Below are 18171 nucleotides of genomic sequence, written 5' to 3'. Positions count from 1 at the left end.
AAGATTGCGTAATTTGTGGCTCTCTATTTTTCAAATAACTTGAGCAATATGGTCATAAGGGTAGTTTCATCTTTGTGTTTCTGTATTAATCCAATAATAAAATTTCACTATTAACTGCATGCCTGTACTATATTTATACGGCATGTTGACAGATACAGATCCATAAAAAAGATATTTGCCTGGTGCTTCACTGGCTTAGGTGACTCAGGCTGTTTGTTGCAAACAAATAAATTCACTTGTTAGCAAATCTGACTTTTCCTCCCCCCCCCCCCCGCATCTCTATGTTTTCATTCACACATAAGTTATTTTATGAAGCTTTGTTTCAAACTTCTCCATGAATTAATATTAAAGCAGGAAGAGCAAATCTGGAAAATTTGCTATCTTTCATTACACAGGATGGGTGGACACACATGTGCATGAATAGACAATACCCAAACAGTGCATTTGAGCCCCAGGGCTCCATCAGTGCCAAACTGCACATTATCTGAACCTGCAGTTGTGTTCTGCCCCCAATCTTAACAATGTTCCAAAATTCAACACAATTTTTTCAGCCAGTCACTTCCAGCCAATCCCACCTCACAGGATTCTTGTTGTGGGGAAAATAGGAGGTAGGAGCATTATGTAAGTATGTCGCCTTGCAATGACTGAAAATGAAGGCAAAATAAAATCAATCTGTGTAACCCATATCTATGGGGGGGGGGGAATTCAAGGAGTACACTCAAGGTTTACATTTGGGTAGTGAGATAATAAAAAATCGATTTTGTGACCTTCTCATACAGTGGGGCAAAAAAGTATTTAGTCAGCCACCAATTGTGCAAGTTCTCCCACTTAAAAAGATGAGAAAGGCCTGTAATTTTCATCATAGGTATACCTCAACTATGAGAGACAAAATGGGGGAAAAAATCCAGAAAATCACATTGTCTGATTGTTAAAGAACTTATTTGCAAATCATGGTGGAAAATAAGTATTTGGTCAATATCAAAAGTTCATCTCAATACTTTGTTATATATCCTTTGTTGGCAATGACAGAGGTCAAACGTTTTCTGTAAGTCTTCACAAGGTTTTCACACACTGTTGCTGGTATTTTGGCCCATTCCTCCATGCAGATCTCCTCTAGAGCAGTGATCTTTTGGGGCTGTTGCTGGGCAACATGGACTTTCAACTCCCTCCAAAGGTTTTCCATGGGGTTGAGATCTGGAGACTGGCTAGGCCACTCCAGGACCTTGAAATGCTTCTTACGAAGCCACTCCTTCGTTGCCCGGGCGGTGTGTTTGGGATCACTGTCATGCTGAAAGACCCAGCCACCTTTCATCTTCAATGCCCTTGCTGAGGGAAGGAGGTGTTCACTCAAAATCTCACGATACATGGCCTCATTCATTCTTTCCTTTGCACGGATCAGTCGTCCTGGTCCCTTTGCAGAAAAACAGCCCCAAAGCATGATGTTTCCACCCCCATGCTTCACAGTAGGTATGGTGTTCTTTGGATGCAACTCAGCATTCTCTCTCCTCCAAACATAACGAGTTGAGTTTAGACCAAAACATTCTACTTGGGTTTCATCTCACCATATGACATTCTCCCAATCCTCTTCTGGATCATCCAAATGCTCTCTAGCAAACTTCAGACGGGCCCAGACATGTACTGGCTTAAGCAGGGGGACACGTCTGGCACTGCAGGATTTGAGTCCCTGGAGGCATAGTGTGTTACTAATGGTAGCCTTTGTTACTTTGGTCCCAGCTCTCTGCAGGTCATTCACTAGGTCCCCCCGTGTGATTCTGGGATTTTTGCTCACCATTCTTGTGATCATTTTGACCCCATGGGGTGAGATCTTGCACGGAGCCCCAGATCAAGGGAGATTATCAGTGGTCTTGTATGTCTTCCATTTTCTATTTATTGCTCCCACAGTTGATTTCTTCACACCAAGCTGCTTGCCTATTGCAGATTCAGTCTTCCCAGCCTGATGCAGGTCTACAATTTTGTTTCTGGTGTCCTTCGACAGCTCTTTGGTCTTGGCCATAGTGGAGTTTGGAGTGTGACTGTTTGAGGTTGTGGACAGGTGTCTTTTATACTGATAACAAGGTCAAACAGGTGCCATTACTACAGGTAACGAGTGGAGGACAGAGGAGCCTCTTAAAGAAGTAGTTACAGGTCTGTGAGAGCCAGACATCTTGCTTGTTTGTAGGTGACCAAATACTTATTTTCCACCATGATTTGCAAATAAATTCTTTAAAAATCAGACAATGTGATTTTCTGGATTTTTTTTCTCATTTTGTCTCTCATAGTTGAGGTATACCTATGATGAAAATTACAGGCCTCTCTCATCTTTTTAAGTGGGAGAACTTGCACAATTGGTGGCTGACTAAATACTTTTTCGCCCCACTGTATATGCTTCATTTTGCATTATATTTTCCCTCACAGAATGCAAATAGTAGCATCTGAAATCTGAGAAAACTCTCTGAATTGGCTGCCATTATTCCCAATTTTTGATGTGCATGCAAACTGCAGAATCCTAGTATCTTGTACAAACGCTGAAAGGATGATGATAAAGATTTGAACAGAAGAGGAAACTTCTAAAAGGCTTCTAAGTTCTCTTTAACTCCCAGTTGCAAAGCATAATTCCAACTTTATACTGACACACTGAAGTGATAGCTTAAGACATCTGTCACAGGATCACTTCAAATCTGCTTCTGTGTACCACAAGAAACCTTTTGCTAATAGAAAAATAATCTGACGGCATTTTAACAACCAGGAGAATTCAAGCATGGGATAGTGGGTTTGACAAGAAAAATTCTTTCAATAATATATAAAGCCAACTAGTATTATACAGACAGTTTTTGATTAAGAATTCACAACATCAAGAAGACATACTGAATTTCACAGAAATATTCTATCATATCAGCATTGTTCTGGATGTCTGAGATTTCCCAACAATACCTAATAAGACAAACACTAGTGCCTGCAAATTATTTCCCAAATTTAAATGCCCAATTTTTCAACCACAGATTTATATGGAATGCTTTAGAGCTGACATTTTAACAGATTATCATATTATTTGCAATCTTCAATAAACAGTAAACAGATAATTAATATGAAATGCTAAATTGAAACTTACAGGAATATTGTGATCCTTTCTTCCTTTATGTGATGAAGCAACATGTGCAAGATACTGAATAACTTTCTTGGTATTTTCTGTTTTCCCAGCACCTGATTCACCTCTGCAAAAACATAAATAATTAAAGCTGAATCTCTGAAAACAAACCATCAGCTGTTCAAGACAAATGTAATTGCATGGAATATACTTTGAATGGTAGACAGCAATACAAATTTTAATGTTGGACAACAGGAAGATAAATTTGTTTCAATATCAGAAAACGTGGAGTTGACCATTGGAACAAATAGTTCTACAATATTATTTAAAATAGAAGAAAGACTAGAACAGATTATTATTTAACACCATGGTTATAGATTAGACATTCAGAATTCTTTCAAATTAAATAAAGGATTTTTACTCTCATCCCATACTTTAATAGAAAATAATACAACAGAGAAAGAAAGCAATGCTTTTGTGACCAGTTGGCCCAGTAAAATTCCATTTATACAATTCTTAGTACTTTAAAATTTCAGTGCTTTAAAATCTTCACTTTCTATCCTCATGCTGATCTCTTTAAGTAGTTTACAGTAGTACATATCTACTGATTTCTTTAGATAATTACCATAAGAGAATCACTTGCCTAAATCTACCCATTCAGTTGACATCCACAATGAAATTTTGAAATCTCATTTCCCAGATCCAAATCTATAAATCTTGCATGGTATATCTATAAAACCAAATACATTAATAATTTAAACCATGCTTATTTCTATCTCATGTTACTTTTCTATTCTTCTATTACAGTATACATGTTAGGTATTTTAGCCACAGATGGGCAGATAAAGTTACAGAACTCCATTCAAGAGTGCTCAGCCTTTATACAATCTATTTTAATATACCTAACACTACATTCTTTTGGATTAAGACAGTTAAGGAAAGGACTAAAGTTCAGTGGCATGTTTTATATAAAGATGAACCCAGTTTCAATCCCCAGCATTTTTACATAGTGAAAAAAAAAATCCTCTTTAAAACTCTACAAAGCTGCTGTCACTCAATGTATATGATACTAAGCTGAATCTATAACAATTCTGACTATATAAGGAAGCTTCCCAAATATTTTACATTCCTAAATATCAGCCTGAACAGATGAAAAATATTTTTTTAAGAGTTCAGCATCAGTCCAATTTTAAAAATGGAGCCTTGAAACCCTTCCTAATTACATATAGTGAAATAATTTTCCCTGTGGTCAATGTTATTTTTGGAATCTCAAAAGCTCCTTATAATGTGGACAACAAACATTTAATGTCATGCATGTAATAATCTGAAACAGATTAAAAAAATCAGAATCAAAACAAATAGCATAAATGTTCTTGACTCCATCAATCTAACTTTAGAAATAGAAGCCAAGGTAAATAAAAGGTTTTATATATTCTCATAAAACTACATATATGGCTCAGTCTTCAAGTTTTTGGAAAGATTATTATTTTTTAAATTATATTAAGAACAGAATTTGGGATGATTTGGAAACCTTTAGTAAAGGGTGAAATTGATACATGATTTTTCTGATGCAAACGGAAATCTCAGTTTGCCCATGAGTGTGATTCTGTTCTGCCAAAAATAAAAGTTCCCATACTCACTTCATCACTTATTTCCACCTGCACTTATCATTTTGTAATTTTGCAAGTTTCTTAGTATAGTAAAGCAAAAAAACTATGATGTATTCAATTTTAATACAACTTACTTCTCCAAAGAAAGCATGGGGTTAGGAATATGGAATAAATATTCCCCCCTCCACCTAGAACTTTGAAGAGCCCTTTTCTCAAAAAAAATCATTTCACCTACTTCTGAAATCTTACGTTTTTCTTACACAGGATCACCTCTGTGGTATGCATGTGGATAAGGGATTTTTTCCCGAAACCCTCAATCTAATGTAAGTAGATTTTAACCTGCTTCCCTGGAATGAAAGAGGCAGCTTCATGTCTCTCTCCTTCCAGTACATATGGTTGTGTGTGTGTACATATTTGCATATGCACATGCTAGTGTACATGTAGAGACAGGCAGGTGGTTTTCTGTGCTGGAATGTATACATTGTTATCGGTGCAGTATATGAAAGTACAGTGCAGAAGATTTTGTTTCTAAGTATGAGGGGAAGGTTGCGATTGTGTACCTGCCTCCAAAAACGCAATACCTGTGATGAAATGTATCTACGAGGAGGAGAGTGATGTGGGAGATCAAGGCTATCAGGAAGGAGGGGGTGCATTCCAGGAAGGGAAAGGAGACAAAAGACAACACTGTCCACAGGGGGAGTGTGAGAAGCAAAAGAGGTTCAGGATAGCCACTCCCTAGAATCTCCCAGGGTATATCCACTAGTTGCAGCAGTATAGATTTAATCTGACAAGATTCTGTCTATAAGGTGTAAGCTAATAAAGGAACTGGACTGGACTGATTTCATCATTGTTCTTGGGCTGGGCCTGACACTACCCCACCTATTTTAAATAATGTTCCTGAACTTATTCATATGAAAACTGGCAGTCTTGCTCCCCTGCAAAGTTAATATCAAGGCTTAAGCATTAAAAAGACTGGATTTTCTTCTCTTCCCAAGGACCTATACTTCTTCAAATTTGTTTAATTTTATCAAAAAAAAAAAAAAAAAAAGCTGAAAGGCATTCTTTATTTCCAATTACAGACAACAGAAGGCACACAGATTTTTGATATAGATTTGTTCCCCAAATAAAGCTAAGGCAAACTGTGTGGCCAATCAAAATGAGCCCAAGGCAAATAATATGGGGTTTTTTTTGAATTACAGTCTAAACAAATTTTTATAATTGGTGCACATCCGTGGGAAAATGCAGTTCCACAATTGTAATAACAGTTATAACAAAACTTTACAGAGATGGAAAAAATGGAGGTTGAGCTGTCTTTTCTAGCCATCCTAGGACTAAACAAATGTCTCCAACTGAAGGTGACAAAATATAAGGATAAAATCACAGACAATGAAACAATAATTACCACCTTAAGTGCTTTAAAATTTCAGTGCTTTAGAGAGCAAGAGTTTCATCACTGTACTCAAACTGAAGCAGAAGAAATCCAAGTAGAGTAGGAATGCTGGGAGCACGAAACGTTATGAGAAAAGTTGGTAAAAGGCAATTTAAGGAGGATCAATAGAGGGTCACCATTACCTTTCAACAGCAGCTAGTGAAGAAGCAAGCCAATAATGGAGATGTAACTACAGATACACAAACTATGGAAATTAGCTAGACGAAAGAACAGAATATAAAATAAGCTTTCTAAATTTTTAAAGATATTTTATGGCAGCACTACTAGTTGAACTAACATGCTTGCACTCTAATTAACTTTCAGAGGTTAAGAAAGATTTATGGTTTACATACAACTACCTGAAGCAAAACCCAATTCTGGAAACATTTGCTGGTTGCCGGAAAGTAGCAGATTTAGTCAGTTACAATGAAGACAAATCTTCAAGTTTTTTGCTGCAATATAACACCTAACAAATTATGACATAAACATTAGTCTCTGAAAGATTATGCCATAATAAATTTGTTAATCTTTAGCAATAAGACATTGCTGCTTCAACTGACCATTAAAATATGAAATATTTTTCTTCCTTTCCCCCTTTCATGTCTCATGCCTTTATTTTCAGACAAATACAGATATACATGAGTATATTAAATCTACTGCCAATATAAAGGAGTAGAGGTTTGGAAATTTCTCAAGGTATATCACAACAAAATGTATAGCCTAATTTGCGTAACAAGACTTGCAAGCCACTGTTACTTTTCCATAACAGGCTTGAATATTTCAGAGCTGAAAGGTAAGCAAGCATAAGACCAAGCTGGGTGCCTCTTCAGAAGACAGTGAATTTAGATATCTTGAATAATAAACACACTGAACCAAATCTAAAAACAGCCTGTAATCAAAAGTAAGACCTTAATGACATTACAAACCATCCCAGAAATATCATGTCAATTGTTCCACTATTATATTCTTTTTTACTATCATATAGTCATCTTGTTGTTTTTAACAGCTCATATAAAACAGAGAAAAATTCTGAAGGATAAATCTATATTTAAAAAGTGACTGATCATCTGCCATCAAATTGGTGTCAACTCTTAGTGACCACATAGATTTCCTCCATGACAATTTGTCCCCAACCTAGTCTTTCAGGACTTCCAGAAAATATAACTGAGTCCATCCACCTTGCTGCTGGTTGTCGTCTTCTTCTTCTCTTTACTTTATGTTTCCCAGCAGTATAGGCTTCTCCAGAGACCTAGGTCTTTGCATCATGTGTCCCAGATATGTGCCTTCAGTGAGAGCTCTGGGCTGATTTGTTTGATGATCCATTTCTTTGTTTTCTTAGCTATCCACAGTATTCTCAAGAGTCTTCTCCAACACCAGAGTTCAAATCTATATTCTTTCTATCCTGCTTCTTCAAAGTATAACTTCCACTTCCATAGTGTCCCAAGGAAAACCACTGTCTGCATGATTCTGATCTTTGGGCTAAACACACATCCCGGCATATGAATGTCATTCAGAGGTCTTCAACGGCTACTCTATAGGTGTTAGTCTGCAGTGTATTTCTTAATTGCTGGTTCCTCTACTGTTGATAGTCAATCTTAAAAGGCAGAAGCTACCCACCACTTCAATATCTTCATTGTCAAATACTAATAATACTTGTCCTAAAACGTTATTTTGAATGCAAAATGTCATTCTAGATATAAATATTGAACATTGGTGATTAATATATTTCTATTTCTTCTTATGATAGATCAAACTTCTCTTTTCTCATGGGATTATTTTTCATTATAATTCCGTTTGTCTTAGTGTTATGTCCTTTCATTTTGCTAGCTAGCTTTAGCCAGCTAGCTAAATAAATAAATAAATTTATTTATTTTTATTTTTATATTTATTATATTTAAAATATTTATATTTTACTATTTATTTTATATTTACTTTATCATAAGCTTTAGCTAGCTAGCTAAGTAAATAAATAAATATTCAGGTTATTTAGAGAGGTTTTTTTAGATACAGAGTAACTGACAACATCCAAGCCATAGTAATAAATTTTACTACTTGTGTTCATAGAATTGGAAGGGACCATTTAGATGATTGAGTCTAATCTCCCCTATCACTGCAATAATCTAAATTAAACCCTCTGCTTTAAAAGATTTAATGAAGAGGTTTCTGCTTATGTGTAATTTCACAGTCAAAGTGCTTATGCCGTTATTCCCTAACATTAACTGCAATCTGCCTTCCTGCAATTTAAGTTTATCATTCTGTGTCCTACTCTCTGGAATGACAGAGCACACACCTTTTGTGTGACTTTTAAAAAATGTTACTGCATTCACCCTCCCCCTTATCTCTTCTCAAGACTAAACACAGCCACTTTCTTCAATCTCTCTAGTTTGCTTACTATGCTCATCACCCTGTTTCTAGTTTCTCTGAATCTTTCTTAAATTTTATGCCCAAAACTGGACATAGTACTCAAGATGGATATACAGAATATAATGGAATTATTCCCATGATTTGAAAACTATACTTTTGTTGACGCAGCCTAAAACTAACTTCCTTTTAATTCATTTTCAGCTTGTGATAAACTACAATTCCAAGATTCTTTCCATACATGCTGTATCCAATCCAGGTACCTTCCATCTTAAACTGTGCATTTAACTTTTCTTCTAAGTGAAGGACTTTCCATTTTTTTTCTATTAAACTGCCTTCTATTCTTTTTAGTCACTTCTCTGACCTATTAAGGTCATTTTGAATTTTATTTATAATATAAATAAATTCTATAGCACTATAGCACCATATGTTAAAACATCTAGACACCGGAACAGTTTTTTTTCCTTGTGCCATTGCTCTGCTGAACACCTAATTAATGCAGTATGATATACGGCTGACATTGCATGAAGATATGACTGCTAAGATGTGACTGATAATGCTCTGTAAATATGAATATATGTTAGCTAATAGCTTCTCCTTTTAAAAAAATGAATATATGTTAGTTAATAGCTGCAGTACTATCTTTCCTCTAATTCTCCTCTTCTGATTGCATATCTTTTAGTATAATGTTGTTGTTGTTGTTGTTATTATTTTATTTTTCTTCTTATTCTTGATGCTATGCAAACACACTGAGAGCTCTTTGCACCGAAGTCAAATTCCTTGTATGTTTACATACTTGGCCAATAAAGTGTTCTGTTCTGTTCTGTTCTATTCTATTCTTGCCTTCTACGGTATTTACTATATTTACTAGCCTAGCCAGTTTTGCATCACCTGCAAATCTTTCCTCCAGCTCTTCATCTGTGTCATCAATAAAATGTTGAGGTGTCCTGGGCTCAGGTCCAAACCCTGGGGCACCTCACCTAATATCTCACTATTCAAGCACCTATGAATCCATCTAACAGGCATGTCATCCAAGCTATACATAACCAGCTTGCTTGCTCAGCAAAATGTCATGGGACACTTTGTCAAATACTTTGCTGAAGGCAAGGTATATTATCTCCAGAGCATCCCACAATCTACTAAGGAAGTTAATAAAAAAAGGAAGCAAGTTTAGTCTGATTCTTTACATGCAAACATAAGCGCAGCTCTAATTGGAAAGATCAGTTCTATCCATTGTTTATAAAAGATGGCTGGAAAACCAAATATGAAATTAATTTTTCCATAAAATTATATTAGTGCCTGACGATTAGCAACAGAAAATTTCAAGGAATATTATTAGTATGTGATGAAAGAGACAAGCTTCTCTAAATCATTTTATAATTAATCTAGATTTTCACATTTTACTGCCAGACAGATTTGAGATGCACTGGAGACTTACAGTCATTCCTATCATTAATTATACGTGGAAACAACACTATTTTTATTATTTGGAAAAATCTGTCAAGTTTGGAAAAATAAGAACCTGAAAAACATTAGTCCTAAATTTATTTTGCACCTCATTAGAAATGGATTTTGGAATATAACTGCAACCCAGATTTTATTTATTCAGAAGTATGAACTGGGTAAATTCTCCTTATATGAAACTAATTTGTCATGCATCCTTATTCCATTCTAGAACTTTGTCATCTGTTTTATTATTAACTAAACTGTCTAGAACCCTGTTTCTAAACAGCCTGATGACTGTTAACTTTATCTTTCACATCACCAATGTCCTTAGCTTTTGCTTTCACTACTTCCACATGAATCTGTGTATGTACAGTAGGAAGAAAAGGTGAAACAATTTGATGTGTCACAGATAAACAACTACCCTGGCAATTTATGGAAATCCATTCTTCCTAAAATTTCAAACCATACTGATAAAGAGGGTAAGAGTGTCGGCTATATCAAGAGAAAGAGAAAGAGATGTCTCATTCATACTGTCCCACACCATTTAACTGGAGTTCATTCGTCTAGAGCTAAATCACACATTTAGTGTATGTTCTAGTCTTACCCAAACAGAAAATCTACAATAAGAGGTTACTCATGATGGGAATTACCATGAATTTGCATGAAATAGAAAACCTACTATTTTGAACTTAGGGTTAATGAGCTCCACCCCATTAGAATGTTCCAAGCTGTTGCATTCTGATGGAGCAAAACTTGAAGGACTTCTGTTTGAACAAAACAAAATTCAGAACTTCTGATTGGTTACTCAGGACTACAAGAGTAAGTGAGATGACAGTCCATGCTGACCACTGCTGGTCAACCAATCTGCAGAAGAAACACTACAAGACTGGGAGAAGATAGCAATGATATAACAACAGTTGAGAACAGCCTGTCTGAAAAAGCATAAATGTCAGTTGATTTTAATGTGCTGTTTTGTAATTAGTGGATTTTGATTATAAATTGTCTTACCGCTAGACAGCTTTGAAGATTTGAAATTGGGCTGGTGATAAAGCAAAACATGGAATAGAGAGGGGTATTTTATAGAATTTGAAATTAAACTGCTTGATTATTCCACTGTTAATTCTTCTCTGCTGCTGCTGTTTATTAGTGAAAATAAACATGGGCATTAAGAATATAATGGAACTCCATACTTCACTAGAACAGGACCATCAATGTCTGGAAAGCAACTTAAAACAGACTAGCTACTATCTGGAAAAGAGCTAGAAGGTAATTGAAAGTGTTATAACTCTAATAAATACACTGCTTTGCTACTTCATACATAATCAAGACAACAATGATGGCTAAAGGTAATCAACTAATATCAGTTCTTTGATATTAAAAAAGGTAATCAGTAATTTTTATTTAGGTTAAGGGATTTATTATATGAATCACAATCTTGAACTGAGAAAGCAAGGTTTAAATCTCAATTTAGGCTTGAACGTACTGGAAAACTGCATTTAATTCTCTCTACATGTTGTTCTGAAGAACTTCTTACATTAGGACTTACAAATTTCTGCATTTCTTCAGTACTATTAAGTATCATGAGCTGCCAGTGGCAGGAAAGCAGTAGACATTATGATATCACAACTGAAAATTCTACTAAATATTATGAAGGGTGAATGAACAGTTTGGTCCTAAAAATCAGACTCCCTCTCAAAAGAGGAACAAAACATAAAAAGCCCTATAAAGCTTGTTATTCTAGAATAGCTGCGAGGAAGAGAGCAAAATATTTTGTGAATGCAAAATAGGCTCTACAAGTTTTCTATTCAAGTTTTCAAATGGCAAGACTTGTTTCCATTTTTCCCCTGTCACTATTTTAAATATGATTTTATAGCAGTTTGTATAGAAGTGATTCTTCTAAGGGAAGAACATGTCAACTGATTTCAATATTTGATAGCAATGATCTGTTCCCAAGAGATTACTTTATGAATGTTAACATTTCTAAAATATTTTTCAGAAGCAATGTCCAAAATGAGCTGAAAAGCTAATATTAGCCCTTGTCACATGCTAGCATTAAAAAAAAAGTTGAAAATCAAAATATATTTACTTACGTGCAAAGAATTGATTGGTCCTCACGATCTGTACCAAAAAAAAAAGGATTCAGTTAATATTTACAGATCTGCATATCAGCTACCAAAATGTCACTCTTTCCATATCAGTATCTCTTAAGGTTAAAAATGTTCACCTAAGTAAAACAAGAACACATAGATATTGTTGTTTTCAGATCTACAAGAAATCTTCAACTACTCTCTTAAAGCTTTTTAACTGAATGTGGTATTTTCCCAGCAGAAAGACACTGAACAAATCTTGTGGATTTAACCTAGTTTTCTCTATCCCTTCCCTGGAGTTCAAATCAAATTGATGTGTAGGAACAGAAAGATATACTACATCTGCTTTACTATAAGAAGATTTGCCTGAAGATTAAAAAGAGCAGATTAAAATAACGTGTCTTGGTTTGGTGGTAACTTTTTTACCAACATGAGTGAAATGAGTGGAGAACACAAGTGACCAATTGTCTTAGTTCATATACTACTGCATTTAGCACATTTTAGACAGAAAAACCAAAAGAGCGGTACAGCAGAAAGAAATGGGTTTACAGTTCTGCTCACAACACAGTCGCCCTAGGTGAGCTCCACCCTTCTTCTGAATCTTGGAACTACTTTACCATCTCCTATTCCAGCATAAAGGAAAAGCCTGGGATTTTGCTCCAATGGCCTTCTGGATGTCTTAGGAGTACCCTAGCAGAAATTCTACTCTTTATCTTCAGTTCCAGAGGGAAAGGTTAGGACTTGTTATTCTTGCACAGCCAAGGCATTCTAATCACTGTTGCAGCCGGAAACAATCCCACTCCCCTACAGCGTCAAGCTGAAAAAAGATTATTCCTCCCCACCTCCACAAAAAAAATCCCACAAACATGCAAATAGGACCAGATAATAGTTCTACTACGTTGAGTCAAAATTCACAGACATAAGAGGACAAAAATAATTTATACTTCCTCGCTGCCCACATCAAGTCTTCAAGAGATTAGGATTTTCCCACTGCTCACTGGATGACTATTAATATACTTCTTTTAGACATGATAAAGCACATCCATATTGCTACATGTGGCCATTTGTGATAGAATCTTCATATTCAGAGAATCTTCCAAACATGGTTTTGGAAAGTAAGGGATTTCTCCATGAGCTTCAAACAACTGCTTTGAAAACAGTGGGCTAGCTGAATAGACCCTCAGACCAATTCTCTTCTTGGGTTCTGTTACAACAGGAAGTTCAGCATACAGTGGGGCAAAAAGGTATTTAGTCAGCCACCAATTGTGCAAGTTCTCCCACTTAAAAAGATGAGAGAGGCCTGTAATCATAGGTATACCTCAACTATGAGAGACAAAATGGGGAAAAAAATCCAGAAAATCACATTGTCTGATTGTTAAAGGATTTATTTGCAAATCATGGTGGAAAATAAGTATTTGGTCAATATCAAAAGTTCATCTCAATACTTTGTTATATATCCTTTGTTGGCAATGACAGAGGTCAAACGTTTTCTGTAAGTCTTCACAAGGTTTTCACACACTGTTGCTGGTATTTTGGCCCATTCCTCCATGCAGATCTCCTCTAGAGCAGTGATCTTTTGGGGCTGTCGCTGGGCAACACGGACTTTCAACTCCCTCCAAAGGTTTTCCATGGGGTTGAGATCTGGAGACTGGCTAGGCCACTCCAGGACCTTGAAATGCTTCTTACGAAGCCACTCCTTTGTTGCCCGGGCGGTGTGTTTGAGATCACTGTCATGCTGAAAGACCCAGCCACCTTTCATCTTCAATGCCCTTGCTGAGGGAAGGAGGTGTTCACTCAAAATCTCACGATACATGGCCTCATTCATTCTTTCCTTTACACGGATCAGTCGTCCTGGTCCCTTTGCAGAAAAACAGCCCCAAAGCATGATGTTTCCACCCCCATGCTTCACAGTAGATATGGTGTTCTTTGGATGCAACTCAGCATTCTCTCTCCTCCAAACACAACGAGTTGAGTTTAGACCAAAACGTTCTACTTTGGTTTCATCTGACCATGTGACATTCTCCCAATCCTCTTCTGGATCATCCAAATGCTCTCTAGCAAACTTTAGACGGGCCCGGACATGTACTGGCTTAAGCAGGGGGACACGTCTGGCACTGCAGGATTTGAGTCCCTGGCAGCGGAGTGTGTTTCTGATGGTAGCCTTTGTTACTTTGGTCCCAGCTCTCTGCAGGTCATTCACTAGGTCCCCCCGTGTGATTCTGGGATTTTTGCTCACCATTCTTGTGATCATTTTGACCCCACGGGGTGAGATCTTGCATGGAGCCCCAGATCGAGGGAGATTATCAGTGGTCTTGTATGTCTTCCATTTTCTAATTATTGCTCCCACAGTTGATTTCTTACACCAAGCTGCTTGCCTATTGCAGATTCAGTCTTCCCAGCCTGGTGCAGGTCTACAATTTTGTTTCTGGTGTCCTTCGACAGCTCTTTGGTCTTGGCCATAGTGGAGTTTGGAGTGTGACTGTTTGAGGTTGTGGACAGGTGTCTTTTATACTGATAACAAGGTCAAACAGGTGCCATTACTACAGGTAACGAGTGGAGAACAGAGGAGCCTCTTAAAGAAGTAGTTACAGGTCTGCGAGACCCAGACATCTTGCTTGTTTGTAGGTGACCAAATACTTATTTTCCACCATGATTTGCAAATAAATTCTTTAAAAATCAGACAATGTGATTTTCTGGATTTTTTTTCTCATTTTGTCTCTCATAGTTGAGGTATACCTATGATGAAAATTACAGGCCTCTCTCATCTTTTTAAGTGGGAGAACGTGCACAATTGGTGGCTGACTAAATACTTTTTTGCCCCACTGTATTCTACATACGTGTGAAGTAGTGCCAGTTCTACAGGGATACTTATTTGCAGTTGATCTCTCTTGCCCCTCTCTAAATCCCTAGAGCATTCTGACTTATTTTACTTACATTACCTATTAGACAACAAAGACAATTTTGTATCCCTAAATGTTGCTACATTTTGTTATGCCATGTGTAAACTCCATCCTGCTATGTGCAGTAACTGTTAATGGTTATGCAATGTTTTACTATGGTTGTCTTTCCTTCTTTGATCTATGATTGTAATAAGTCTACTCTACATTTGAAGTACTATATAATATTTAGATTTCTCTCAGAATTCCAAATAGAAATACTACAAAGTGTAATTATACTGCATCTATTAAAAAAGCAGACAAAAGACAGTTACTTCATCAAATGACAAAATAATCTATTTAAGGATCTCAGTCATTAAGCTTGATTACAATCTAATCTCGTACATACTCACCTGAGAATAAATCGAACTGAATTCAATGAGATTTATTTCACAGCAGACATGCATCGGACTGTGCTGAAATTTACACTAGCAATCCAATATTATTTATTCTCCTAATTCGTTTTTAGACAACTTTGCCTAATAATAAAATGCATTTGCAGTTATTTTTCCCAATTTTATTCTCTTATTTTTAATTAAAAATAAAGCCCTGATTAAAACAAAGGTTGCTTTCACTGCATATCTAAAACATTGGGATTTTGAAATATACAATAGATTTTTAACATTAGGCATAGCTGATGTGTTCCTGCTATTTTAGCAGTAAAGATTAAATGGTACTGTATGTTTATTATACACTGCTGATCATAACTTTAGAGAGATGAACTAAAAGCAGTCTTAAGTTGAAACCCAAGGATTAAGGTGGGCAATCTTGCTGGACTGCTGGCATGGCTGGAAGCCACAGTGCTGATTAGCCTTTTCTGTGGTTGGAGTAGTTGTTTTTAAGAATTTTCAGCAAGAGTGTAGCTTGAAATTGTGGATTGACTGCCTCTGGCCTAAAAGCAGCCCTCAAATAAATTATAATTTTGTTATGCAGGGATAGTTAGCTGATTTTACTTCTCTGTACTTTAAGCATTTCTACAGAGCAACACTGACTCGAGTTGAAAAGATTTGAAGGAAGTCGTTTAAAAAAAGATTTACCTGACAGAGTACTGTGCATCTGCTAAGGTTGATCAAAAGCTAGTGTTTCTTTAGATTGTTTTATAGTTTCTTTTCTTTTGGAACAGAAAGTTACAACGCCCTAGAATATACTTGGTGTGCAGAATAGCTGTTAAACCTGTAATCAGAGTTCTACCTGTCATTAAAAAAAAGGCTTGAGATATTAGAGCACAGCCATTGAAATGTTTCACTTCAAGTAGTACATGGACTTAATGCAATATATCATTCTAATCAGTGAAGGATGGCCTGATTTTTGACTAGAAGGCAAGGCTTAGATTTTTGCCACCCAGTGAAAGAAAACTTTCCTCTTCTTACTTCTGCCCTCTACAGAAAAGGTGTTTATCTCCTGGCTTTATTTAGACTGAGAAAAAAAATTTAAAAGAAGAAAAATAATAGAAAGTAAGTAAAAAATAAATGAAGAGAAACCTTCCAATTATGGCTTAAAAATCTCTCTCCTTTCAATAAAGAGCTCCAGCCACATTGAGTTCACAGGGAGCCACAAGCCACACCAATCCCAGCTGCAGCAATCAAGCCCAAGCATCAGGAAGGAAGGACTCCTCTAAAGATGCAAATCTATGTATCCAACCTCTACCAAAAGCAGGAGGTTCTGGCTACTCTTCTTGTTGTTGTTCAGTCGTTAAGTTGTGTCCGACTCTTCGTGACCCCATGAACCATATCGCACCAGGCCTTCCTGTCCTATCTAACCATCTCATCCTCTGCCGTCCCCTTCTCTTTTTGCCTTCAATCTTTCCCAGCATCAGGGTCTTTTCCAAAGAGTCCTCTCTTCACATTAGGTGGCCAAAGTATCTGAGCTTGAGCTTCATTATCAATCCTTCCAATGAGCAGTCAGGGTTGATTTCCTTTAAGATTGACTGGTTTGACCTCCTAGCAGTGTAGGGGACTCTTAAGAGTCTTCTCCAGCATCAAAGGCATCAATTCTTCGGTGCTCAGCCTTCTTTATAGTCCAGCTCTCACAGCCATACATTACTACTGGGAAAACCATAGCTTTGATTATGCGGATCTTTGTCGGCAAGGTGATGTCTCTGCTTTTTAACATGCTATCTAGGTTTGCCATAGCTTTCCTCCCAAGGAGCAAGCGTCTTTTAATTTCATGGCTGCAGTCTCCGTCTGGAGTGATCTTGGAGCCCAAATAAATGAAGTCTGTTACTGCTTCCAATGTCTGTCATGTAACTGTAGTGGCAGCTCCCCTGAGTGGGCTGTTATGGGAGGGGAGGGTGCTTGTCAAAGGCTCAGCAGGCTGACACATTCCCTGACACATCTGTTGATACTGTAGACTGTGTCACTCTTTCCCTAAGTCACCTCTCTTACAAACAGGTGTAACAGCTCTCCAGTCTCCTAAAGAATGCTCAAGGTAGATTCTTAGTATCCTGTGCACATCTAGCTTTTATCAAAGTACTCTTGGTGTGGGAAAACTGGGACTATGATACTTATAACACTGGGGCCCCAAGATCAAATTCTATGCAAGAACAAAAAACAAAAAACCATACTGTATGGGCGAGGGGATGAGGATACAGCCCTGAAAAAACAGTGCACATAGAAGTATTCTGACAGACAATTTGCTTGACTATCCAAAAGGACAGAGCCCAGGGATGTAGCCTGCCTTTGCACTGTATTGGCCACCAGAGGTAATGATATGTGGGAATGACTTTGGGAGACTGGGCCCAGAGGCGTTGCCTAGGGAATGGTCAGATAAGAGACAGCATAGTCCACAGCTGGATAGTGGGTAGGGCAGGAGGCTCAGAAGAGACCCTCCCTAATTTCTTGAGGGTAAAGGAGACAGCAGAAGAATTGTCCATTCAGACTGATTCTGTTAATGTAGCCTTACAATAAAGTAGAATTAGCTCATTTGGTCATGTTTCCTGTCTGGTCTATCTGGTAAGGCTGACTTTCTAGGATTGCTCTGCATAAGGGTAGCCCTTCCACTGCATCAAATATTCAAGCCTCCCACTCCTGCATCTAGAATCCAGAGCTGAATTAATCTATGACAGAGAAGGGGCCAATAGACTTCAAGTGTAGCTTTTAGATGGACAGGAGGAAGGTAAAAACTTAGTGGAAAGCAATACCAAATCTCCCACAGCAATCTTGGTGCCTTCTTGTCTATATACATCTGCTATACATTTGTATGCAACTTGGCAAAATCC

At 37.1% G+C, this 18171-nt stretch overlaps 1 protein-coding gene across 2 annotated transcripts in view; it reads right to left on the bottom strand.

The window, feature by feature from the left end:
• Positions 1 to 18171, bottom strand: part of MYH10 (myosin heavy chain 10) — a 92029-nt gene that overhangs the window by 51250 nt on the left and 22608 nt on the right. For both annotated transcript variants that reach the window (XM_088133496.1, XM_088133497.1), the window contains exons 4-5: positions 12022 to 12049; positions 3110 to 3212 (exon numbers count right to left, since the gene is read on the bottom strand). In XM_088133496.1, the coding sequence (XP_087989622.1) occupies positions 3110 to 3212; positions 12022 to 12049 (131 nt within the window). The remainder of the gene's footprint in view (positions 1 to 3109; positions 3213 to 12021; positions 12050 to 18171) is intronic.

The sequence above is a fragment of the Python bivittatus genome, unplaced genomic scaffold (genome assembly GCF_059951505.1).
Source record: "Python bivittatus isolate LINGU-HERP-01145 unplaced genomic scaffold, Pbiv_v1 ctg000080_np1212, whole genome shotgun sequence".
In the NCBI taxonomy this organism is placed as follows: domain Eukaryota; kingdom Metazoa; phylum Chordata; class Lepidosauria; order Squamata; family Pythonidae; genus Python; species Python bivittatus.
The sequence above is the reverse complement of the archived record's forward strand: the minus strand, read 5'-3'. Positions and strand labels throughout refer to the sequence as shown.